Source organism: Argiope bruennichi, chromosome 9, assembly GCF_947563725.1.
Source record: "Argiope bruennichi chromosome 9, qqArgBrue1.1, whole genome shotgun sequence".
Lineage (NCBI taxonomy): Eukaryota > Metazoa > Arthropoda > Arachnida > Araneae > Araneidae > Argiope > Argiope bruennichi.
In genome coordinates this window covers 16,474,997-16,502,554 of record NC_079159.1, presented here as the reverse complement: position 1 = coordinate 16,502,554, position 27,558 = coordinate 16,474,997, and the positions used below count along the sequence as shown (strand labels likewise).

At 26.8% G+C, this 27,558-nt stretch overlaps 2 protein-coding genes across 2 annotated transcripts in view; one reads left to right on the top strand and one right to left on the bottom strand.

Annotated features, from left to right (window-relative positions):
- Positions 1 to 2,716: 2,716 nt before the first annotated feature.
- On the bottom strand, positions 2,717 to 10,728 carry LOC129985127 (uncharacterized). Its single transcript, XM_056095045.1, has 3 exons — positions 10,211 to 10,728; positions 8,568 to 9,116; positions 2,717 to 6,906 (listed from the first exon to the last, which is right to left on the bottom strand). Exons 1-2 carry the CDS (start codon positions 10,613 to 10,615, stop codon positions 8,586 to 8,588), a joined length of 936 nt encoding a protein of 311 aa, XP_055951020.1. The 5' UTR covers positions 10,616 to 10,728; the 3' UTR covers positions 2,717 to 6,906; positions 8,568 to 8,585.
- Positions 10,729 to 11,124: 396 nt separating this feature from the next.
- Positions 11,125 to 27,558, top strand: part of LOC129983866 (uncharacterized) — a 62,905-nt gene continuing 46,471 nt past the window's right edge. The window contains exons 1-9 of the mRNA XM_056093534.1: positions 11,125 to 11,661; positions 13,192 to 14,175; positions 19,117 to 19,189; positions 20,493 to 20,521; positions 21,565 to 21,613; positions 22,079 to 22,113; positions 23,022 to 23,112; positions 25,288 to 25,319; positions 26,401 to 26,607. Of these exons, the coding sequence (XP_055949509.1) occupies positions 11,335 to 11,661; positions 13,192 to 14,175; positions 19,117 to 19,189; positions 20,493 to 20,521; positions 21,565 to 21,613; positions 22,079 to 22,113; positions 23,022 to 23,112; positions 25,288 to 25,319; positions 26,401 to 26,607 (1,827 nt within the window). The 5' untranslated portion in view covers positions 11,125 to 11,334. The remainder of the gene's footprint in view (positions 11,662 to 13,191; positions 14,176 to 19,116; positions 19,190 to 20,492; positions 20,522 to 21,564; positions 21,614 to 22,078; positions 22,114 to 23,021; positions 23,113 to 25,287; positions 25,320 to 26,400; positions 26,608 to 27,558) is intronic.

Here is a 27,558-nt window from a genome sequence, read left to right as displayed (position 1 = left end):
TCTACATTCTAAATCTATGAATCGAATTTTATTTATAGAGTTCTATTCGTTTTTGCTATTATCATGTTAACTTTTATTCGGATAGCAAGACTTCCTCTAATTGGAATTAACTCAAAATTTGTAGAAATTACAAATTTGATGTTAAGACTGTTAATTTCAGAGGTCTAGTTCAAAGCGTTTTTTGAGTTATCTTTCTCGCATACAGACAGACATTTTCCAAAAATGTATTGTTCAAACTCAGGAAGGTCTAAAACGTGGAGATTCGTCAAAATTAGAGCTCCGCAAGCATTATTAATTTCTGTCTTTACAAACTTTAGACGCAATTTCTCGAACATTTGCATCAACAAATTTTGTTGATGCAAATGTTTTCTATTTTTTTCTGCATGTATAAGAATTAGCCTTTTATTTAGATCTGAGAAATCTAAGTGTCTTTCATTTTTTTTCAGGTTACAAAAATTATTTTTATTAAAATTTAAGAAAGAGTAAGATCTTTAGTTTCATATTTTGTGCCCAATAATTAAAAAAAAATAATTTAAATCAATTTAATAATATAATGTAAAAAGTCATTATTTATTTTATAATATAATGGTCTCACCCCCCGCTGAAAAAGTAAAGGCAAAGCAATTAACGTTTTTGAAAAGAGATACCCTGCAGCCTTTGGCGATTAGTTGATTTATCCGGATTAATGAATAAGCATAAAATTTCAATAGAATCTTTTGTAAATAATTTAATCTTAATGATTTCCTGAGCGGCGTGTTTTTAAATTTCAAATTTTGATAGTCGTAATAGTCTATAATCTGGCAACCCTTCTGAAAAAAATTAGTCGCCAAGCAGGGAGAAAATGGAGACGAATACCTCAGAAAGAAGAGAGCTGCGAGAGGCGGACAAATTATCCGATATAGTTTATGCAATAGCAGAATTTGACAAATAAGATATTGACAAAGCATTTAAACAGCCAGATACTATTAAATTTATAACAATACAAAAGATTAGATGTTCAAGACACTTAATAAGATTGGATGACAATTGAGACACTCAAAAAGATTTTTCTGGCCAAACCGTTTGGGAACAAAAAACTATTAAGGTAAACACATTGGAAAAACTTAGCCAAGAGCAGGACGGCATGGAATGGAATCTTGGGAAAGGCCAGGGCCACTGAAGAAAAAGAAATGTTTTATGTGTTTATATGTGGTATTGTATTATGTCTCGTAAGCAAAATGTGTAAATAAATAATTGTAAAACTAAAATCGAAATTCCTTGTCCCCGTTCAGTTCAGTTATATTAATGTCTCGTTTCATAGCAACACTTAGGCTATTTCGGGATGGATTTCGATTTTAAACCGTAATCAGATGACAACATTTAAGCCGGCACCTTCACTCCAAATATCCACACCACACTACCGGGAGAGCTTTTAGCTGGCGGACTTAATACGCACCAGACTTGCACGTCAGTTCTTCTGTGAAATCGGGACTCGAACTTGAAATTCTACAGTTTAGACGCCGAGACCTTACTATGAGGCCATCGCTGCCGTTTTTTCTTTCCGATCACAGTTCCCATTATATAAAAAAGCCCTCATCACAATCATGCGATTTTACATGCCTAATACAGTTATATTCATATTGTTATACACCCCTCATTTTCTGCCATTTCATTCAAAACTTGAAATTTAATTCTGAAAAGGAAATGTTCAAATTTTAACCAATGCAATCACAGGGTTGCTGAATCGAAACACATTCATATAAAATATGATAGAAAGAAGAATTATTCATTTTAAAAATTTCGTATTACAGAGTAAAACCATGGTCTACTAATATATCAGAGAATTATTCAATAAAAATAAATTCAGCCTAGTAAAATAAGAAAGTAAAAGTCAACCTAAAAAAGCATTAAAAAATTATATCGAATTTTAAAAACTTTCATCATTGTTCGCTTTTGAGGTTAAATGTTAATTGTAATTAAAAATTTTAATCCTCTAAATTAATTAAATTTTGTAATTAAAAACTAAAATCTTCTGCATCGTGTTAAAATATGGAAAAACAGAAATACGAAAGCGGGGGTGGGGGACCACAATGAAATGATCTACGTTTTAACTAAAATGAAAATATCACAAGAAAATATACATAAAAACAACTATGAAAGTTAATTAAATCTAGGCAAATAAATAAAACATTGAAACTAATTTAGTATTATTGAAAAGATAATTTTTTGAATACACAGATAGTGTACAATTCATTTTTATGCTATAATATTTATGGGAGTTAACGTTGAAACATGCTAAAAATCTCCTTTAATTTTTCATTTCAAAACAATCATTCTAAGGTGCATATTCCTATATTCCAAAATACATATATGTCAAGTTTGGAAGCTATAATCAAATGTTTTGAGCAGTAGAGTACCAAAACATATATTCTACTTTATTATGAATAGAGATAAATTAAAACGTTGATTAATTTATAGTCGCTTGTTGACTCTAGTTACTGAGACTCATGATGATTTATTAGTTGAAAACTGCATCAGAACTTTTATTCATATAGTAGAAAAAATTTCAATATTAGTAGAAGTAGAGATTAAAGTGCATAGAATAAAGTTGAACTCTGTTTGTGTTTAAAATATCATCAAACAATACATTATTTAAGAAAAACAGATCCAATAAATTTATAACATTTTAATATACACATTATTCAAACATATATATTTCATCATAAAATTTGACAATGCAGGATTGATAAAATACAAAGATCAATAAAATTTTGACAATGGAATGATGAATTGCACTAAAACAAATAATCACATTTTTCTGTTGTATATAATGAAAATACAATAATACACATGAAATACTTATTATCTTGCAAACCACAGATTCAACATCAAAAAACACATCTAGATTAAATACAGAAACATTTAATCACTTTTTCGCAATGATTATTAGGAAAGGTGACACTTGGAAATTTCACAACCGAATATTACTTAAAAGCAGTTTGAAAAGCAGAGAGTGAAATATACCAACAATATAGATTGCAAATAACACTGAGACAGATATTTTCACATAAAATTCCACATTATGTATGTGGATGCTTTTACATACATTTTTTCTTAAAAGACAGACTCAAAGGACTGATATTTTGGCAGTTCTCTCACATCTGCCAAAATTATTTATTAAAAAATGAGGATACATTAAAACAACCATCATGAGACAAGAACTGCAGCTTTATATCGTGAAATTAGCAAACTCTTGCTAATTTATGCATGTTAACACTTACTGATAAGTTAGTGGGAAAGTACACTAAACAACATGGATACATAGGATATTTAATTTCTTTTTTTAAAGCAAAAACAAAATAGAATGTATGTTACTGCAGTGGTGATTCATAAGCTCAGAAATAAGCAAAACTACAAAACTTATATTCTCTTGCAAAAATTATTTTGCAAGAGAATATAATTTTAAAAAGACAACTTTAATTTCAAGTAGCTCAATTTTTTAAAATTTCAAATCCAAATATAAAACTTTTGGCAATTTAAAAATATGAAATAACTTGCATATAAGAGAATTTCATTTAAGTTTTGCTAACAGAAAATTAAAAGAATGCTGCTTAATGAAGATTGTAAAAATATTTTTTTGAAGACATGCAGCATTTAATATTTTTTTTTATCTCTAATAAATACGACTGTTATTTTTTGCAAAGACACTTTTTTCTTCATCTGAACTGTATTATTTAATTATCCAAATATTTTATCTTGTTGAGTGACATCTAACAAAGTTTAATTTAGTTTATTTATGCTAACATTCTATTTTAAAGAGCAATGAGAGACATTTTGGTACCATGTAATTTCAAAAAGTCATCAGAATTCTTGAAAAACACAGGATAACACTTGAGTTGGCATCTATTTCTCCAAACTTCTGCACTACAGCAACAGAATCTAACAAGGGAAATGAATATGCACTACCAGCCAAGTTTCTGGTGGACCACTTTGACAACAGAAAAAGAAAGGTAGAAAGGAAAAAAAAAAAAAATCGAGGAAAAGAAGAAAAATTAATAAAAACAGACAAACTTTGGATGGGATGGATTTGATAGAATCAGGGGGAAGGGGGGAGGAGGCAGTGAGAAAGAAACAGCATTAGTTGGAGGAAAAAAATTCAGCTGTACCAACAGGAACAAATTGTCACTTTTCTTCTTCTAATATTCATTTAGTTATGCATAATCCAGTTTTGCCTTCTAATACTATTCTGCATCTCTTTCACCTGTTAATTAAATTTCTGATTTTTCTTAGTTATTAATTTTTTTTTGTTTGCTTATTGAAAGCAGATAAGCAAAGAAAGCGAAAAAGCGAGAAAGAAAAAGCAAATAAGAGAAAATATAAATATTAAAAGGAGTCACAAGTCTGTAGTTCTTTTGCAGAAATAATTTCAAATCTCATGAATGAATCACCTCAGCATTATTAATCACTATCAAAGAAAAATAGAACACATCATAAATTAACATACACCATTGATAAAGACAGCAAATAACATTACAGGTACATATATACTACATTGACAAATTGAAATAAATGATCACAGCATAATAACTGCTATAAATATGAATAGTTTGCACAAACCAGTGCTAATATGACTAAGTTTTTTTTAACAAAAAGGAACTATGTTTATTTATGAAAAATGGTTTTTAATACAAAAAAAGACCTATTTTTCTTATTATCTCAGTCTTGAATTTCACTTAAGGTTTTTTTAAAAAATAAGCAAATCGAGGAATTTTTATTAAAATTTAAATTTTGACAGCAGCCATATTTTTTTCTTTCCCTTTTATGCATTAAGAAAATGCCATTAAACCTCGCTTAACGAGCACCTTGCATAGCTAGTAAAACAAGATGAAAAAAGTGTTTTCCTTAAAAAGCATGTTTCGAACAATAAGTAGTAAGGAGACACTGTGATCTCATAATCTGTATTGATTTGTGTGAGAGCTTATTTGAAGAAAGCCCTTATATTCACATGAAAGAAGTTTTGACAGGGTAGCGTTGTTGAACCTGACTAGGATGGAGCTTGAGTAAACACTTTTGGAGCTTTAATCAATGATATTTCGTCTTTGGGCAAGATTAAGAGGTCGGAAATGGATAGCAAAGATATTGAGGAGCTGATGGAAGAAAATAAATAGAACAACTGAGGGGTTATGGCACTGCATATTATGTCACAGTAAAAAGTCAGATGAAATTCAATAAGGAGGGTAATAAAAAATAGACAACATTCCAATAATGCTCAAAGCATGGGAAATTATTATATCTTACGTTGAGAAGCATTGCCCTTACTGCCTTATTTGAGAAGCATTGCCCAAATAAGGCAGTAGCTATGCTACTTCAATCAACAACAAGGCTGTGTCTCATTTTTGGAAAATTTTGAAGCGTAGTAGAGATAAATATCTTTAAACAATTTTTTCATAAAAAAAGCATGCATATATATATAATAAATTACATTAATATAAATTTATTTGAATATTTTTTTGAATGGAATGCATTATCCCACTTTACATGGATTCCTATTACGACTAATGATTTGGGAACAAATTATACTCGTTAAACGAGATTCAACAGTAGTAACAGTAGCAGGCCAAAATTAAAACTAAATTAACTAATTTATTAAGTTATTATTTGTGCCCGGCTAACAGGAAAGTACCAAAAGTTTTACTTTTTCGAGATTAAAATAGATCATGACACAAAGATTTGAATGTTAATTTTTTAAATCAATCAACAGCTCCTAGAGCAAACACCATATTAATTGACAGATCTTCCTTAACACAAAGATTGAAATTATCTAAAATAATCTAAAACAATAGAATTCAAAGCCTTATAACTCAACCAGAAGTTATGAAAGAGTAATACTTTTTTAAAAATTTAGAATATTATTTAGTTATTTAGAAAGAATGCTTCACTTAATATTACTAGTAAGACCAGAGGATTCATAAAATTTTAGACATTTTAATTTTTTCAGCAGTAGATTTATTGATTAAAATAAGATAAAAGATAAATTTTTTTGTTATTTAGAGTACTTATTCTGAATGAACATATAAGAATGTAAAATTGTAGATTATTATTATTATTAAAAAAAACACAGAGTGGAATATTTATATTCTTTAAAAGCAGTAATCCCAGGCAGTTTTAAACTCATTTATTAATGAATATTTGACAGTCCATTTATGGGAAAGCGAAATAACATTATTCCAATCATTAAATTTTCATCAAAAATTTATTTTGTTCTAAAAGAATGATTAATAAATTGACACATCAGTCCAAACAGTAATAATAATAATAAAATCTTAAGAAAATCTCCCAATGCAATGCCTCGTAAACTAACAATCAGAATTTTAGATTGGCATATGTAACATCAGAGTTATGAATAACTACACAGCAAGTGTCACTAAAAATTTTTATCTGTAAAAGAAATTTCAATTAACCATATAAATTTGAAATATTTTATTATTTAACAAAAAAAAAAAAAAAATTCATTTAATAAAATTTCTTTTTGATTATGAGTAATTTATGACATTTATTCTTTACATCTACTTTCATGATTGTGTGGGGAATGCAGAGGAACATTTTTTGGTCATAAACGGGGTTGTACAATAGTTTTCTCGTTGAAATAGAATAATTTTTTTTTTTTATGTATAACAAAAAGGAAAGAAAGTATTATGATGGGCAATTTAAAATTATCAAGGGAAAATTTTCAATAAATGACTGGATTATTTATCACTAAAAACGAACAAAACAAAACAAGCAAATGTAAATATATTCAAATTTTAAAATAACAATAAACCATATTTGATCTTCTAATAACATATAAAACTAATAACAAAATAAAAGAAATATAAATGCATTTGGACAAATTAACAGCCAAAATTTGAGAATTTTTTTTTCTTCATCCTGAAACAAACAAACAACAATTACATTAATATATAAGATACATTTATGATAAGAAATGTCAAAAGAGTAAATAAAACTATGCAAGCATGAAATTAATATATTTTACTAAAAATCAGAAAGTATTTTCTAATTAACATATTATAATAAAAGAAATCAGAAAAGCTACAAATTTATAATAATTAAAATTTTTGATGGCTAGAAAGGAAAAATGAAACAAAACACTCAATTTCATCACATGCAGTAATTTTATGTCTTGAAATAAGCCATTTTTTTAATCAACTTCTCAGCATTAAGATTACATCAGCTTTCAAATTTATGTAAATTTTAATGCTTGCAATTTTATAGGAAAATAATATTTTGGAATTAAATTAATGTTTGACATCAACATTTAATTAAGTTTCTGTCAGTTTTTAAATTTATTTAAAATTTTAGAAAGAATACATATGGCTTCCATATAAATAGTTTTATCTTATTGTTTTTAAATGGTGCTGCAAATGAAACATAATCTGGCAGCTAACCAATATTAAATAATCTGATTTAAAGTATTCAATAGAAATTGTATATTCTATCAAACATCAAAGTGACTCATTGATCTAAATTTGCAAGTCAATAAAAAATTAATCTTTTTGGCCCCAGACAACGTAAAAAAATATATAAATTTTATTTTCTATTTATTATCAATTTCAGGGACAATATTAACCCTTTTGACCCAAATTTTGCATCATTAAAATTTTAAATTCCATGTAAAAATGGCTTTCTAAAATAATCCATGTAAAAGTAGGATTTATTTACCCAATTAGAAATGATTTCCAGGACATATATATCTATTAGAGATAAAATAAATAATAAAGACTGATTTAAGTGAACTACTCTTTCACATAATTCAATTACATTATAGTACTATAAAATAGCTTTTCCTTTATAAAAGTCTTTAGACCAATAAGAAAATGTAGTATCTAATTAACAAATAAAAACAGTCCAAAATTGAAAGTCTTTTTAACTCAGAAAAAAAAAAAAAAAATGTAAAAACATCTTTATAAAAAAAAAAAAAGCATTTATCAAAAATCATTAGTAAATACATTTGTTGCTTGAAATATCAATTTAAAAATACACAATATTAAGAAAACTAGAGTTAAGCTGTACAAATTTGAACTGTTACAAATATTAACATATGTAGTTCATAAAGTAAAAGATAATCTGAAACATTTATTTTTTAATGTTGTCGTTCTGAGCATTAAAAAAATTTCTTTTCTGAGAAATGATCATTTTACCCTTATTTCATTCATGAATTTTTTTTTTTTATCTTCCTGAGAAAGAAAATACTCACAATGAAGAGATTATTATATTTCCTTTATGATAATTAATGATTTCAAAATCTTATTTGATTTGCATATTTATTTAGTTTTTGAATTCCCAATTTCAAGTTGAAATCAAGGATAATTTGAGATAAAGCAGCCAAATGGCAGTCACATATCATTATATAGAAATTGGTTTACTTCAGAAGCAGCTCAAAAATTGTTCATTTGTATAAAATTGAAAAAAAAAAAAAAAATCAATTTATCCACAAATTTAATAGTCTAAAACTAACAGAATTCTAGTTTGAACTAAATGATTTCATGAGTCATACTCTTGACAATTTATTTATAAAAAATTATACTTACACAGATATAAAACTCAATTTAGGTAATCATAATAGGTGCCTGTATTAATCTCATTGGCACAACCATTGCAGAATTTGTATTCACTGGTTTGTTTCTAGCTGACTTAGAACTGACTGCCACATTTCCTCTTTTTTGATTTCTATTAAGAGAAGAAGTTACAAAGATCGGCACACCATTTGCATCAGTTTGAATAATTTTCACATTGTCTGCAACTAATTCTCTAAAGTTTTTCATGTTAATATTATACTGCACTTGGGCATCATACAAGAATTCATTCTGAACTGGACTTAACAATTCTTCATAGCATTCCATTTCAAGATCAACATTGATGTCTGCAGATGGTTCTGGTGGTGGCGGTGGTGGTGTATTTTTCTTTGGCTTTGATCTGCTGTAAGGATGTGGCACACTTACAGGTTTTGGACTAGGTGAAAGATTGACAGAATGATCAGCAGGATTATCAGTGATGCTTAAATTACGAACAGTGTTGAAGATTTTTTTGGCAGCTACAATAGCAGCTCTCCTAGATGGTCGTCGGCCAGTTTCCTGTTCCTAAATAAATGATAAAAATTAAAATGGGTAGTTTTTATTCTTTTTTATTCATAAATTATCATGATGAGCTAAAATTCTCATATTAAAACAATTATAAATTTTTAATATCAATTCAAAGGAACAAAATATTTTACTTATAAAACATCAAAAAAGGCAATTAACAAACATTAATCACAAAAATATCATTTTTTCATGCTATTAGAAAAATAAATAATTGGAGTAATTTTGACTGTATATGAAAACATTTAACTTCAGTTGGATAATATAATAATAGAATCTGCCAAGGTGCATAGAAAGAAATTGCTGGAGAAATTAAGTCTTTTCAGCATCTTAGACAAGGAAATTACCTATGTGCATGCATATCAATGCAGATCACATGTTTTCGAAACATAGTATGTTTTGTTTTATAATAAATTTTATAATAAAATTTAAAATATAATATATTTTAAATAAGTACATTTAAAACTTTAATATTTATTTCTATATCTGTCCAATATCTTCTATTAAAAAATAATGAATATCTTTATGGTTACACAGTAAATAAATAAAAATGAAAATTGCCATTATCTAAAAATTAAGTCAGCTTTTATAACATTAAAAAAAGAAGAAGAAGAAAAAAAAAAAAAAACCCTGAGATTTTGCTCAACATCATTTCTAATCAGACACTGATGTAGAAACACAGCATGACAAAATTTTTTGAAGTGGGCAAGAAACAAAGTTTTTCATCATGTTTATATCAGAGAAGAACAAAAATTAAAGTATGCATTAAAAATCAATTAATGCTTCATTATTTATTCCTTTATTAAGTTTTAAGTGCACTGTATTAATTGAGTTTTAAGTTCAAGGATGGAAAATCCCAAAGAGGTATGATAAATACTTAATATGCTTTGTAATACATCATAATTTTTATTAAAAAAATCAAATATATTTTAGGAAAAAAACTATATTATAACAGAAGAAAAATATTGATAATATTTCTTAAGATAGCTTTTCTATACTGAAAACTTAAAAATAAGAAACATACACTTCAACTTAAATGATAAACTGAAAGCATAATTTTGTTCAAAATTTATAAAATATAAAATTCTTCAAACCAAATCAGGAGCTGGTTCTTGATCTGGTTTCTCTTCAACAGGCTCTTTTTTCACTACCACTTGATTATTGGTAGTAGATGTTTCATCTTGAAATTCAAAAATTTCAGGATCATTTCCAATGTCATAGTGTATGAAATACTCATCACTGTCAACAGGGTCAATTTGACCAAGATTCAAAACAGGAATAACATGCGATTTAAGAACTTTTTTCTTTCCTGATTTAAAATCTTTTTCTTTAAAATGGATTTCACATACTGTTAAATTATTTATATTTTTTCTAGGATTTATCCCCAACACTTCCAACCATTCCTCTCTTCGAACAGGATCTTTGGGTATGTTAAAAAAACACAAATCTCGTCTTTTATTAGAGTCATTTCCACACGATCGAACTGCACAAGTTTTCATATTATGGTGTTTGTTTTTAAAATATGCAATCCTTATGCCAACATTCAAATGTTTTGTCTATATATTTATTTTCGTTTTTCGCAAGACAGAAGGAAGGATGAGAAATTCCTAGAAAAAATTCGAACTGATTGATTGCTTGAGAACAGGTCTCTGCATTTATTTAATATAATTATATTTATTTTGATTTGTGAATTTTAGAATAATATATACTTCAATTACTAATTCTAGCAATTGATTACTTTCTATTAAGTACTTGATATGAAAATGAGGATATTTATATTTAGGATTGATTGATAAAACACAAAAGGAAATTAAAAATTTCAATGGATTAAGAATAAATATTTGTTCTATAACTGCTCAGTTATTTTTTAGTTGCTTTTCGATATAAATTGTACACATGATGACAAAAAAATAATGAGCAGATGATAGAATAAAGCCACAATTTTTGGAAAAATAACAAGACTTTCATGTCAGCTTGAATGGCAATCAGGTCAGTGTTGATATTGCGCTCGATGAAAATAATAAAGATGAAGGAATTTCTTGTTGTTTGGAGCTATTCTAAAAAAGAAATGTTACCACGTTGATGTATTCTGTAAATTCATTCAGGTGGATCGACACATTTAATGATCATGAAGAGTATTTAATTTTCTTTACTCTATCTTGGGATAAATGCTTGACAATAACATTATAAAAACTTCGTGTTAAATTTGAGTATAAGGATGAGTAACAAATCATCAGAGACTCTTGACAATTATTGCTGCGTTAGACAATGCAGGAATTACAAGAATATTTATGCTAAAATGGATTTATATCCATTACCCGCAGATTTAATGCGAAGAGAAAAATTTTGCAAGATTTTGGGTATACCAAGGTACGTTGGCTCGAATCCTGCTGCAAGAGTTTGTGCTCTTCATTTTAAAAGTAAAGTTGGTAGTTATAGACCTTCTCCTCCCACTGTACCACAGGCTATATTCGCCCAACCAGTTACTTTAATGATTCAGGATGGCCGACGTCATATTAAGCCTTTATTACCTAGAATACAGCCAGTAAGTATTAATTTTACATTATTCTGCTACAGATTATGAAGTCTGATTATCCTTAAAAATACTCCATCTTGTTTATAAATTCTGTTTGAAGTTTAATTTCTTTTAGTTTGTTTTTAATAACATTGATAGTTTCTGTTTTGTTTTAAATCATTCAAATTATTTTAATCCATATCACAAGTTATTTATATATTTATTTTATTTGAACAGTGGATCATAAAACGTCAAAGAAAACGCATATCTTTAATTACAGAATAAGAAATCTTGGATGATTGCAGAATAATAATTTAATGTATCTTCTATTGTTTTTATTGGTAGTTCTTGAAAGCTCATTTATAGTCTTATTTGTTTTAATATTCTTTTTTGAATTTTTTTATGTGTGGGAAAGAGTGACAATGTTTGTTAAGTTTTGATAAACTCTGAATAATATTAGTATGAGAAATTCCTAAACTATTCATGCTTAATTTTCTTTTTTGATACACATAGTAATGGTTATAGCAGTTAATAACATGGGCGACGTTATCGTTACACTGAAATAAATAGTTCCAAAAAATTTTATACCAAATATTGGTCATACAGGATAATCAATTACATGGCCAAACATAACACCAAAGTTTAATGATTTTAAGACTATAAGTTATCAAATTTTAAACATAATTTTTATTAATTGTATAAGTTAGGTTGTTGAGTTTTGATGTTTGAATAGAATTTTTTCCACGTATATGAGAATATGATATCTGATTCTTTTGTTTTATTTAAACATGGTAGACTAAAGAAACAAAGAATTATGCATTGCATTTTTCACCAATGAAATGATTGTTTGTAGTCTTTTACAAATTTCAAGTTTTAATTGTCAGTATATTTAGTGTTGTAGATCTCAAGATAATCCAATTATGTATGAATGTAGGTAATTACAAATGTCACCAATTTTGAACCAAATGCGAGCTAGGTTGCCAAGTGAAGCAAATGACAAACATAAGAAATTTGGTGGAATTCTACATTATTTGGCGAATTTCCGGTTGTGCCCGACTAACGGAAAAGTACCACAAAAACTTAAAAAAAAATATATATATATTTATTTATCTATATACATTCACACACACATGTTATTGTGTGTGTTTCAGAAATTTTACTATTTTCAAATATCAACAGTTAAATATAAACAAACTAACACATGAACATTTTTGATTGTTTTATTGAACACTTTTATAGTACTCTTAATTGATAGTAATGCTTAGTTTAGCTTATAAATAGTGCTGTAAAATATTAAACATTTCTGGGAAACAGGAGTGGCAACAAAAAGGGAAAATTTACCCTACCCCTCCTTTCGGTAACTTTTTGGCCTTTCCCATTGGTGAGAAAATTAGTTAAAAAAAATCTTTATTGATTGAGAAAGGAGGTGCGGAGAGCTGAATTGGTTGTTCACTTCCTGTATGTGCCCTGGCAACATGTTATAAAAGTTTCGTAGATTCTGTTATTAATTAAAATATTTTTTTAAAAATTTAATAATATTAAAATTTTCTTGTTTTTTAGACTTCTTTTCCTGCACCAGTGCAACAACCATTGGTATTGCAACAACCAGTAACTTTGGCATTTAATCCAAGACCAGTTACAAATATGCAACAAAATGAGTCTCCCAAGGAACCTCCAGATGATATCAGCATTGATAAAATTATTGAAGATGATTTGATAAAGAATGACACACCTTGTAATTCACCAAATATAACACTTCAGCTTGAATGTGAAGAAGATCTTCTTAGTACTACTCAGTTAAATGCTTACATGAAAGATCTTATGGATTTTGTTAATGCCAATGAACTTGTATATAAACTACCTCCACCTGAGCCAAAAGGTTTAATTTCTCCTTTAATAGCATCAAACAATTCAGCATCGGATGAATTGCCTCCCTTAGAGCCAATTATTAAAAATACTTCAATAATTAGTAATCCTGCGACCTTATCATCATCCATCCCTAACTCTCAGTTTTTTACAATGTTTTCTCCATCAAATAAAGGGATAGGTGTTGTTTCAAATTCACTTTCATTATTCAACAATGTTATCAGTAATTCATCTAAAGTTGAAACTATAACTACATCATCATCAGCCTGTCCACCATTATTTGTTCATTCACCAGTTCTTACTCCTCGTACTGTGTCTAACACAGTAAGTGATAAAAATTCTGCATTTATTAGTATGAATGGAAAACCATTGAGCGGTTCATCCATTGGAGCTACCTTGTCAACAAATGGACTTGTCTCTCGCTGTGGGCAAATATCTACTGCTGCTACCAGTAGTTCTGCTGTAAATATTTTATCAGATATGAAATTAAATTCAACTTTTTCTGCTTCTGGTTCAAGTTTACATCCACAGACTGTGACAACATCTTTCCTTCCTATTACTTCAAATGGAAATCCATTTCCTAATTTGTCACCTCTTACAAATTCTATATCTTCTCCTACTATAACAAAAAATCCTTCAGGAATCCAAGCAAATTCAGTTTATCAAATCTTGCCAGAGGTAATTTGCTTCTTCTCATATGTAATGAATAATTTTACTACATATATCATAATTGTAATGAATAATTTTGCTTCATATATCATAATTATTCATTTTATTTTAATTTATTAGGGAAAATATTTATAATATTAAATATCAAATGTCAGATATCTCTTCTGAATATTTATAGTTTTGCATTGAATTTGTAAAAATGAATAAAGTTTAATATACAGCATACTCCTGAGTATCTGTCCCAATGTGCGGAAGGGTAAGCCAAATAACAAAAAAGAAAAAAAAAAAAAAAAAGCCTTGTAGGTCGGAGTTTTATGAACTCATTTCTTTGCCCATCAATACCAGAAAAAAAGGTTTTTATATCAAAACTCACTGTTATAATACATATTTTCTCACTTGTTATTGAATACTGAGCCCACCATTTATCTCAAGCCATGTGGAATGCCTGTTGAATCATAGAAGCCGTTGCTGGTAATGTGTCGGGTTAGAACAGAAGGCTGTGTACTAATAGTTTATATACTGCACTGTCTGTTTCAAGAATTCATTAGAGTTCAGTTCAGATGGCCATTTCGAAAATGAATGATTGGTTGTTTTTCTGTCTCAAACCTGATGACATTAAATTATTAAGTGATCACATTAAATAATTTTTGTGTGTGTGTACATTTGAATATATTAGTTCAGGGCTTGAGAATTTTGTTAATATAATACATTGCTTACGTTAATTAATATAATTTGAGTTTGATTGAAAAAGTTGTTGGAGTTTGCTGGAAAGTGTGGATGTTGGTCCATTTATTTGTGTGTTATTTCATCATCACCTTGTAAATATATGAGACATTTGTTTTGAGTAGGTATATTAATACGGAATAATAATATTTTACATTGAAATATCTAATTTATATTAAGAAACTTAAGTAATGAAAACAAATTTTGGATAAGTCTTATGTATGATAGAATTACTTAATTTTGTAAGGAATTAGTAAAAGGTTTCAATCAATACTTGAACATATTATAATATCAAGTCAAATTTTCATATTGGAGGTGGGCCTCATGCATATTCCACACATTCATTTAGTAAGCATTTTGGTGCTTAAAAATTATTAAATTAATTTCTGTAGTTGCTGCCAGTTTGCAATACAAAATTACACGATACCTATGTTAGTATTAATTTATTGAACACTGTACATCATATTTTTAATTTTATTATTTAGATATTGTTTTAAGAAATCATTGCTTAAAATCTATTATTTTCTTTTCTTTTTTTTTTAGATATTATGTGTAAGTATCATTTTTTTTTAATACAAGTTAAAATTCAGTAAAAAATGTATCACAATGTAGAAGACAGTGACTGCTACATAAGGTAATCATACATATTATCATTTCATTTATTAAATCATATAATTGTCCTGTTATTAAACTTAAATAATTATTCATTGTAGTGCTAAATTAATCATTTTTCAATTTTATCAATCTTTGGAATGCATTTTTTAAATGATCTGGTTTCCGAGTCTCAATTTTGGAATTATATGGTTCAAATCTTGATTCTTCCAGAGGTCTGCTGTTTTAGGGTGAAATATTCTCCTACTGGGTGAAGGTTTGAAGAGTGAGAGTTTCTTCAAGTTAGTTATTAAATAGAATGCTGGTTTAATGCTAGAATCTCAGCTTCAGGGTTGATAGCATGAATATAAAATCCGATTCCATTAAAGATCTGAAACTTTATGGGCTAACATATGTCATGCAGAAAAGCAAAACTTGACCTAAATGTTTTAATATGTTACCAAACTTCTACCTATTTGAGTGATATGGAAGTTTGGATGATCTGATTGTTATTCAAAACAATACATGTCTAAACAACTCTTGTGTAGCTTCAAAACTGCTTATTTACCAAGCTAAATTGAATTCAGGATATTAAACATGGTTTTCAACATTTTCTAAATATATCTTTCTTTTCTTGTGTAGCACAAAATACACTATCTACCAATGAGTAATTGGACATCTGTGATGAAAGAGATAAACATGATTTATTCATATTCAATAGTTGGTAGAGCCTCCACTTTAAGGCAGTTACAACCATAACCATCTGGGGCATTTCAACAAGTTATTGGATGATGGGTAGTGGTATTATCATCCACTCGACTTAGAAAAGACATGCAAGTTCTTTAACCGATTTTGGACGGTTGCTGCACCCCTTGATTCAGTGATTCAATTATGCACTCGGGGGAAGTCAGTCCATTTATTTCACTCAATTGTCATCATACCAATCCATGGTGGACCTTTCAACATGACAAGTGATGTTGTCATTCTGGAAATAACAATGATCCAACCCATAAAAATTCCACTGTATAGGAAGCATGTTGTTGTCTAGAATAATGGAGTAGAAGTTGGCGTTGAGCTTACCATGAATTAGGATCAAAGATCTCATTCCATACTATGAGAAACCTTACCGGAATATAATTCCACCTCCGCCAAACTTTACTGTTGGCATAATGCATTCTTTCAAAAAGCGTACTTCAGGCATATGCCAAACCCAGACTCTGTTATTCAATTGATAGATATTAAACCCTGATTCATCACTCCAGAGAACCTGTTTCTACTCATCTAATGTCCAATTTTGACATGTCTTACACCACCACAATTGAACAACAGAGTTGAATTTTGTAAGGCTTTTTGTTTTTCAAAGGCCTGTGGGTGGCAGCACGACTATGGAAACCAAGCAGATGGGTTTCCTTGCAGATGATATTTATCAAAACAACAGTCCTGGATGCTTGCTTGAACTCCTGGAGTATGAAGGCCATTGGTTTGGTGTGGGTTTTCGGAATTTCTTTGGACAACACTCATGGGTCTCTATTTCTTACTTTCCTTGGTCTGCTGGGTCGAAGCACATTTCGACTGTCACCACTCACCTTCCACTTCTTAATCACAAAAGCCACTATCAATTCAGAAAGTTTAACTCACTAGATACCTGCCGTAATGATCAGCCATTTCTATGATGTTTGACAATTACACCTTCCTCGAAGCCAGGCAGCTCTGAATTTTGTGGTATCTTTCATGCAATTTATGCCAATGCTGTTTCCTACACAATATTTTTCAGAAGGGATGTAGATCAATATCTCCATTTACATGGGTATCCAAATACTTATTGGTAGATAGTTTAGAACATTAATCTTGGAAATTAAATCTCCAAACTTAAAAAAAAAAAAAAAAAATATTGATGGAAGCTTTACTGTTATGAAAAATTGTCTTAAAGGAACTGAACCTCATCATAATTATTTTTCACGAGGAAAAATTTCATTGTTTTAAAAATATATAAATTATTATGGGGACAATAACCAAAGCTTTTTAATTAAGATTAATTTTTATATTTGCTTAACTTAATGGGATAAGTTGGTTGATGGTACATTTTGCATTTAGAAATGGAACATTCGAATTTTCACCTTTCAGAAAGCTGCTGTCATTTGAATTTACATTAGAGATTGATGTTTGAAGCCTTTGTTTTAAAAGTTAGTTAGGATACAATGAAATGATGCAAAAAATATTAACATTTAGTTTAATAATCAATATTCTCAGTCTTTATGTTTAAAAAAAGTACAAATTTTGTAGAACCAGTGCTATTTTTTTACAAAAATTATTACTTTATTTTTGAAATACATTTTTATTTTTTTGAAAAAATTTTTAGCAATGAAAATATAATTGCTTGCACATAGAATATATATGTCAAAAATATATTGATTTCATATTAAGTTTCTTGCTGTTAATTTTTTTGTTACCTGTGTCAGTGCAGTGCATTTAATAAATTTAATATTAAAATGAATTTGGGTATTAAGGTTTGGATTGGGAATGCAAAATGCTATTCACATATGAATATACAAACATATGTAACTCGCATATGTAAATAAACTATTATATTTTATTACGACAATTTTATTATATAATTGTTTTATGTATTAATTTTTATGTAAGGTAATTGTTTACAAATTGAAACTCCTATATTAATTTTTAATAATTATGTGTGGATTCTTTATTATATTTCTATTATTACATTTAGATTAGCATTGTTACTGGATGCAAATCAAATTTTGGAAAATACTAATAATTCAATATGGACAAATAAATATGATATGGGTAAAAACTATTTCCTAAAAAAATATATAGTTGTATTTAATTAAAAAAATTATGTTAATTATTGATATATTTCAGAAAGTGAGATATGTGAGTATTTTTTCAGTTACTACTATTAGTTCACACTTTACCTATATATATATATATATATATATATATATATATATATATATATATAGGTAGAGTGTGAACTATATATATATTTCTTGTTCAAATTTTGAATCGTTAATAAAATAATTTTATTCATCCACTTAAGTTCAAATACATTTTTTTAAAACTTGTAGTGGATGACACTTGATGTTCATAGTTTTTTTTCAAATATTAATTAATTCATTAAAATTGTCCAGTAATTTCTATTTGGTCGCCAAATCTGTCACCAAGCTCTAAGATTACTGACGCGACACCCGATCATAAATACGATATATATATAAATATTATGAGAAAATAAGTAGAAATTCAGTTAAAAAGTTTTTTTAATATATTACTTAACATAATTCTTCATTCATTATGTAATTTCAAATATTAATTCATTAATTAAATTTAGTTAATTTTTAATACTTTAAATAGAGTTGCCAAGTTAAAAATATTAATTAGTAATATAAAACTTGTATTGGGTGACATTCGATGTTCTATTTTGCCACTTAATATTGTAATTCTATCAATTGTATGTACATATTTATATTAATTATTTAATAAAAAGTAACTAAAATAATTTTTTTTGTTGACCTAAGTAGGAATTGAGTTATATATATATATATTACTTGTTTTAGAAGAATCTTTCATTTCGTATTTATATTTTTTATTAATAATTATTTCTTTTTTTCTTATTCTTAGAAATATAAAATTGTAAATGCTGTTTCTAACAACACTGCTATTCCTGTGATGCTGTTGAAAGCCCTTGATTTCAGTAAGCAGTTTATGATTATTTGAAACAAATTTCCTCTCTCCAGCTACTAATATAAAAATTTCTGTAATGTGAAATGTACTGTTTTAAAAGTTCCTCTCTTCTTTTTCTTCTTTTATTTTCAAAAATGTCTACCTTAAAATTTTAATTTATTAGTTTATATATAAGGTTATTTTTTACTATAAAGCTTTAAAAAAATGAGAAACAGTTTAATACTTACAATTTATTTTATTCCATATGTTTTTCAAATATATTTTATTTTAGATTTTATTTGAAAGAAATTTATTAATAAAGTTTACTATTTTTCAAATATTAGTTTAAAGAAATTGTTAAAAGTTTGAGTTGTGAATTTGTACTTAATTCTTATATCACAGATCAGTTTTCTTCATAGGTGTTTTGTATGAAAGTTTAGAAAGAAAAGTAAAAATTAAGCCAAGAAACATGCTTGCATGTGTTTATCAAGAGGAGTCCTATAAAAAGAACTTTATCAACTCCATATGAGGGTCCTTTCATGGTGAAAAATGGCAAGACACGGATTTTATTTTTGTCAGCACTCAAGATAAAGTTACAAGTATAGTTAGGTTGAGGCATGCTGTCGCACTGTAGGGTGCAGCTGGTGATGATCAAACATATATGATTAGATCTGATTGTGTCGTCTCCCAACATACTGTTGGAGATATATTATAGAGATTTGTGAACCTATGTATCATCAGCCATTCTGCTGGTTGAGTTTTGATTTTTTGTTGACTATGTCATTAGGCTCCAGCAAGAGATGTATGTTGCGAAGCTTGAAAAGGATCCACTGCTTTTCTCTCTCAATAGGATTTAGTTTTTATAATTTTTCAATTTAAATTATAACTGATTGTAATGTTTAAGTTGTTGTCTAGCAATGTCTTCTAATCTACAGTCAGATCACACACCATACAAGTAGACATACATTTACCATCTTCATGTTTTAACATCTATGAATCCAGCATAAATCCCCATTCTGAAAGGGAGATAATTTTGTTTAAATTGTTAATAAACAGAGTTCTTTCATGTTAATTGGTTGGTTGGTTGGTAATGATGGAATATTGGAGCCACTTTCAATTCTAGTAGGACTAAAATAATCATTATTCAACTTGGCAAATTGCATTGTGACTGTCTTCTTTTATGGCTGAGAATAAAGCTAAAGTGAAAATGAGTTTCATTTTTTTAGGATTCAGTGTATTTAATCATTTTGAATTTTTTATTTAATTTTTTTGTGAAAGTGTTTTAAATAATTTTTGAAAATTATGTATTGATACTCATTTTTATTTTTTTGCAGATGATACTGGGCAGTCTTTTATAAAACCTGTAAGTAAACATTATGTTTTATTTCAAAAAGTTTTTCCAATTTATATTTAAAATCTGTTTTGAAAGTATTTGGAAATTTGTATAGATTTGATAAAAAAAAATTATATTGTTATTTTTCACAATTTCTTTAATCTTTCTTTGCTTGATTTTTTTTGTGTTAAATAAATCAGGTGATATAATTCATACTCTAGATTAAAAGAAAAATGCTTAAAAAATCCTAGTATAAATATATAATATAAGATAATTAAAAAAAACAGTATGATGGAAATATCCATCATCATGCAAACATCAATACAAAATCTTCAATATCCCTCTTTTGTAAATTTCTCCACTCATTATCATTTTTATTAGCAAAAAAAATCTCAAATTGGTTATAAAAAATATTCCACTATTTGTTGTGGTTGGAAGAAATCGTGCGTTTCTTCCAACCACAACAAATAGTGGAATGATGAGTTAAAACCGTCTGTAATGATTGTGATATTTGATTTTTTTTACAGCTATGTTCCTTATTACGCAATAGTCATGAAAAAGTTGCATCAACAACCAATTTTCAGTACACCTGTTTTTATTCTAAATGGGAAACTTAAATTAGTTCAATTTAAATTTTCTATTTAATGTTTTGTTTATCAGCATTTAAATATAAAGAAATTAATAGAAATAATTTAAATAGAAATAAAGATATCTCAAATGATTATTTTATGAAATTTTTCCTAATTCTTTTCAATGCATCTCAACATGAAATTTAGTATCTTATACTCATTCATAAGAATATAAGTGCTCAAATTTATTAATTTTGTAAGTTGGTTTTAAATGTAAATTAGCTTTTATATTGAAATAAATTATGGATGTTATTCCTCATTTTCTTTGATATTTGTTTTTCCCTAATATAATTTTTATTCTTCTTTTAATATTAATTTTTTATGTATTGTAATGTAATTGCATTGTATGTTATGTATTGTAATTAAATTATGTATTGTAATGTGATTACAAAGAACATGAATTTTTCTGAAGAAAGTTACGTCTTTTTTTTCTTTTTCTTCCAGACAACATCAGCATCTAACAGTCCAGTTACAATTGTCGGAAGGGATCCAGGTAAAAAATTTTATAGCAATTATTTACTTGAACTCTATTTTTAATATTAAAATAGATAATTTTATTTTTAGTATTAAATAGATTTTTAATGTTTAAAATAAAAATATTTTTATTTTTAACATTAAAAATGAAATAAATTCTATTATTAATATTTAATATGTCCAATCTATTTTCATTTTTGAATTACATGTTCTTTGGTTTTTTAAAACATTTCTTTTAATAATGATAGTAATATCTATAATCGTTATTTATAAATGCATTTCTTTTTAAGCAATTTACTTATATATTTTTAGTTTAATTTCTGAGCCATTATTTTAAATTGCTTTTAAGATAATGCTATACTCTTATTTGTGTGAGAGATTTAAACTAGCATTTCAAAGTTAAATTTGTTTTTATTTACAGTTATATGAAATTTATATATTTTTTGATTATCATCTTTTTTTTTTTTTTTCCCCCCTCATCTAGATGAAACAGAAACTTGTGCTGCAAGCTTGTGTGATGTAAGTATTGAAAATTTGGTATATCGTTCTATATTTTTGCCATTTGCTTGATTTTCCCCCCCTTCTTTATACAAAGTTAAGATAAATATTATAATGGCCGGAAGCTTGAATTGCTACATTAAACTGCCATTAGTTTGAAAAATACTTTTTGAAATTATGCCTATTTGTGTGCATGTTAATATCAAAATTCAGAATTAAAAAGACATTGAGGAAATTGTATATTGTATTGTATTGAATAATTGTAATAAGCCTTTATGCCTACATTGCAAATCAAAATCAGATTTTGAATAATCTTTCAGTGAGAAGATTCTCTGTTTGCCTGAGTATATATGAACATAATAGTTAGATATGGTTGATAAATAACTAAGTGAAATCTTAAAATTATTGATCTGTATCAAATTTTATATCAAATCTATTAAAGAAATATTTGCCTGTCTGCTTATTTATGTAGTAATTAGTAGTGGAAGGAAATTTGGTGCATGGTTTTTATATCAAAATTGTAAATATTTATCAAATTTTGTATGGTAATTATTAAAAAAGTAGAATTTGAAAGTAGAAAAAGTAGTAGAAATATACATTTTTGTTTAGAAATGTATATTTAGATCTCTATTATACTGTTTTGTGAACTACAATAACATCTAATAGTGGAAACATAAGAGCATTGTCATTTTTATAAGGGGAAATGTTGCAATTGTGTTATGTATTCTTGTGAATTGTGTTTATGAAAAGTTGTTAAAATTCTTTTTTTTTTATATGTATAATGGAATACTGTTATGTTTTGAAAAAAGTCAAATTATTTTGTTGGTATGATTCTGGAAATTTTGAATCCATCATTCATTTTTTGCAAAAATTCAATTTTTCAAAATTAATTGGTTCAGTGTTTATATATAAAAAAATTATTCCTTTAGGTTACTCTTGATGAAACACCTGAACAAATATTAGTTTCTCAAGAACAAACGATTTCCAGTAATGATCAGTCAACAATGTATAATCAAGCAAGTATGTATTTCTATTTTAAACCTATTTTAGAATGTTTTAGCTTTTTGTTTTTTGATTTACCCATAAATGTTTTTTGAAATCAACCAAAGATACAATATTTTTGGCCCATGAATTGAAATTAAGTCATGCTTTTTTTAAAATAAATTTTTATATTTAATATATTATGATTCAATTTAGTGAATGTATTAAAAATTTACTTGGTTCCTAATAATTGTTTATTGTTTTTTCAGAACTTAGATGTAGTTTCTTAAAAAAAAGTACAAAAAAAATAATTTTAGAAACTAAATATATATAACAGAATCAGTTTTTAAAAATAAATATTTTAATTCTTAAACATTTAAATTTTAAATATTCTAGGTTACATTAGTAATTTTTTTTTTATTTATTTTCACTTTTGCTCTCTTATATAGACACTAATGTATAGTTAGATTAAATACTCTAGTTTTTTTAAAATTATGCTTTTATATTAATCAAATTAATAAATAATTATTTTAATTAACCACCTTTGTTACCAGTTTTGCGGGAGCTATTGATTGCATTTAATTTTAATTAAATCTTCAACAAAACTTCATGCCCCTGATTTTATTAATAACTATTTTTTTAAGCAACAGATTGCAGTGCACTTTAAAGTTGTGCAATTTTAACAGTGTAACACATGTTTGGTTAACTGTGCTCATGAATCTTTCTAATGGGGGACCAATCTAATTGCATCGTCATGTTAATAAAAAATAATTCATCAGTATTTTACTTTTAGAGTTCTGTAATTCTGCTTTTTTAAAAAAAAATTATCATGCAAACAAACAAACATATTTAATCGAATCCTTCTTTCCTAACTTTCAACTACAGAAAGAAAATCAGGAGATCAAGTATTTAATGAAAGGATTTGAATTTCAGAATGACAATCTGTTGTTAAAAATTAGTTAAAAAATATTTTTGCAAAAATTGTCAAAACTCGGGAAAAATTTGCTGACCATTAAATTGGGATTGTTAAAGATATGTTTTTAAAGCCTTACTATGGTATAAAATTCATTTTTGTTCTGCAATATTTTAGGGAGTTATTTCAGAAAGATGCTAACATTTTATTTAATTTTGAATTAATTAAAACTTGAAAGAAAAATAATAATCACAGCTGCAAATTTCCGCTATCCCAAATATATCTTTGTTAAATTTGATAGCTCTAAGTCTAATGGTCTGTCCTGTAGAGTACCAACATACAAACACAGATATTCATCTTTGTTACTAATGAAGAATAAAATTTCTTCCTAGCAGCTCAACTAATGCGGAGAATCTTCCATGATCAAATCAAAAAGATAGCTGTATTTTGTAATTATACAAATAAAAATATGAATTTCATTTAAAATTCTATTGAAAATTCTATATTTTTTCATAAGACTAATACATATGAAAAGGTTCTATATTTTTTCATAAGACTAATAATTTTTTCCTCCCTTTACTATAACCATTAAATATATCCTCCAGAAAGTGACCAAGTGAAAAGGAATGGAAAAATGTGTTAATGTTTTATTTTTGTTTTTAAAATGTTATCGTAATCTGTACATTTATAGATATGAATATAGAGCACAGAAATGTTTTTTTTTCCTCCACTCATGTTTTGTAACTTTTGTACCAACAATACATATATTCCAATCTTTTAACAGATTTTTTTTTTTCAGATAACATTTTAACAGATAAATTTTCGGCTTTTCATTTTTTAAAAATCTTTATTTTATTGGTTCAACTTTGTGGATGACAATATTATTTAGACATAAAAATGCAATGAAAACTTGAATTATTTAGTAATAATTTGCCAAATTTGGTATAAAAATTAAGGCTGTTAAGATATTATGGTTGGCAGTCATTTTAACTGGTAAAGAATGATTTTCAAACTTCCTAACTAGATTGTACCATGTTTTTAAATTTAACCAGTAATATTTATGTATGGTTTTGGAAATGAGTTGAAATTGTTCTGTTTTCTAAATTATATGGTATAAAATAATATGAGTTATAAATGAAAAACAAGTATCATGTATGAGGGATGAAAAAAGTAAATTAGTTATCCTTTCGTGATGCCATATAAATGAAGAGATATCCTCTATTACAAAAGGCTTAATTATTTATCATTATTTTTAAAATTTGATATTGATTAAAAATTCTTATCTTTCCATGCATCTGAAGATGGAAGTTCAGTAGACAAAATTTCTATTCATGTAAGTATTTGAATTTTTTTTTTTTTTTTTTTTGTATTGTTAATCTTCTATGATAATATTGATAAAAAAGAATTATGTGCAAAAATGAAAACAAATGTATCATTGTTGTGGTTCTTGATTTCTTTTCCATTTTTATTAGATAATCAATTAAAATGTAATTCTTGAATGATAAAATCGTGTGTGTGTTAACTTAAACATTCCATATTTGCTGCAATTTAAATGTGCAATTGTTTATTCTTTACTTTATTCATCACATGTTATTATTTCTTTTAAAAATTAAACAGAGCAATGTCTTGTTACTGCAGGACCATAGCAGCCTTAGAGGGTTGTGAGTTTGAAACTTGTTTTTGTCTGTTGTGTACTAAATGCTCTAACCTAGTGTATGTTAAATTTCTCTGAATTCTATTGGTGTTCAAGTTTGAAAGTAGTGTGTTAGCTGAGGTGTTATTTTCATCAGTTGAATGCAATATTTGTAGAATGGTGAAACTTAAAAGTTTCATTCTATATGTATTTATCTGTTTATCATTAATATTGTTTTAATCAAAGACGCCATTTAAATTTGAGGTCCTTTTAATAACTACCTAATCTCTTTAAACTTTCTTCCAACCCTTATTATAAATCTTATACTTTTAAAGACATTATTTACTTATAACTTTATTATATTTCAAGTTTCTGAATAAAGTTTGCATTAGTGCTTCACAGAGCATCAAATGATGCCATGGAAAATTTTACATTACCTTCTTAATTTTTGACTATCTACTTTCAGAAGTAAAAGGAGAGGGGGAAAAAAACACTACCTTTTTGATTTAGAATATTTTACTGAATAAGTATTTTATTTTCTTTACTTTTTAATTTGTTATTAATTATTACTTAATATTTGTCTTTATTTGAATTTGGGCTTAAAATCAAATTTTCAAATAAAAAAATAAAAGCCTGGAATTTTTTTTAATTGCTTGAAAGCTGCATAATAGTAGAAAAAGTTTCAGAAATTTTAAAATAAATAAATTAGTGGTTTTATGGAATGTGAATAATGTTTCTGCTCACTGTAAAAAAAAAATTCTAGAATATTTTTTCTGCATAGGATGAAATCAAGGAACCTCCTGTTTGTGCTGAAGAAAGTCAGCCATCCAGCAGTAAGATTAATGGCCAAATAGGGCCTGTCATTGTTGATGTAATCAGTGCAAAAGAAGGTGCTACTGAATATTTCAATGGCAATGCAGTACCGAACATTCTTCTCGATAATAGTAAAAAAGCTGAAGATTCTAATAATGCTTTGTATACCAATCAGGTAAGTGAGAAAGTTTTGGAATGTTTATTTTACAAAATGTTTTGATGAAAGAAATAAATTGTTATTCAGTTCATTTATTATTTCTCAAAAAAGATTTAATTTTGTTAATTAAGGATAAATATTTTAGTTTATATTAGTATTATTATCTTTTTTATGTTTTATATATCTTATTTCTTAAATCTTTTACCTTAAAACTAAAATTTGTAAGGGTTAACTATCTTTAAGGAATGTTTTTTTTTTTTTTTTTTTTGTTTCATTCTGAAAGACATTTTCTTTTTTCTGGCTTTTGAAAAGGTCTGAAACTGAAAATATAAATTAAAAATATGATTGATAATTAAGTTTTAAAGCTAAAGTATTACATTATGGTAACAAAAAATAACTGCATTAAATTTCAACTCTTAACACATCTAAAAAATAAGCAAAAAAAAAAAAAAAAAAAATTCTACTTATGGAAATACAAAGATGAAATAAAAGTAAGTAAAAGGTATTCAGTTTTAATTAATTATTTTTTTTATTAGAAAATCAAACTTCAGCTTTTAAAAATGTTGTTCAGTTAAACAATTTTATAATGTTTAGATATAGATGAATTTGTTACCTTTATATTAAAAGTATATATATTATGTTGATTAAGAGAAGATAGTATAGCATCAATTTGCTTAGTATTATGCTAATGAAATAATGAAAGCTATCTATTATTTTGTATTAAAGGGCCGCTAAATTTATTAATATGGTCATCTACCTTGTTAGCTGCATATTTTATTATATGAGATTAATATTTATTTATCTGATATTTTTATTAATGATTGTATAAATCTTGCCATATTTCATTTTGTAGTTTTTGATATGATTAGATAAAGCTTACTTAATGATAAATTTTGATAATTATTAAATGATAAATTTTGCTAATCATTAAATGATAAATTTTGATAAAAATTTGATTTTTTTTTTTTC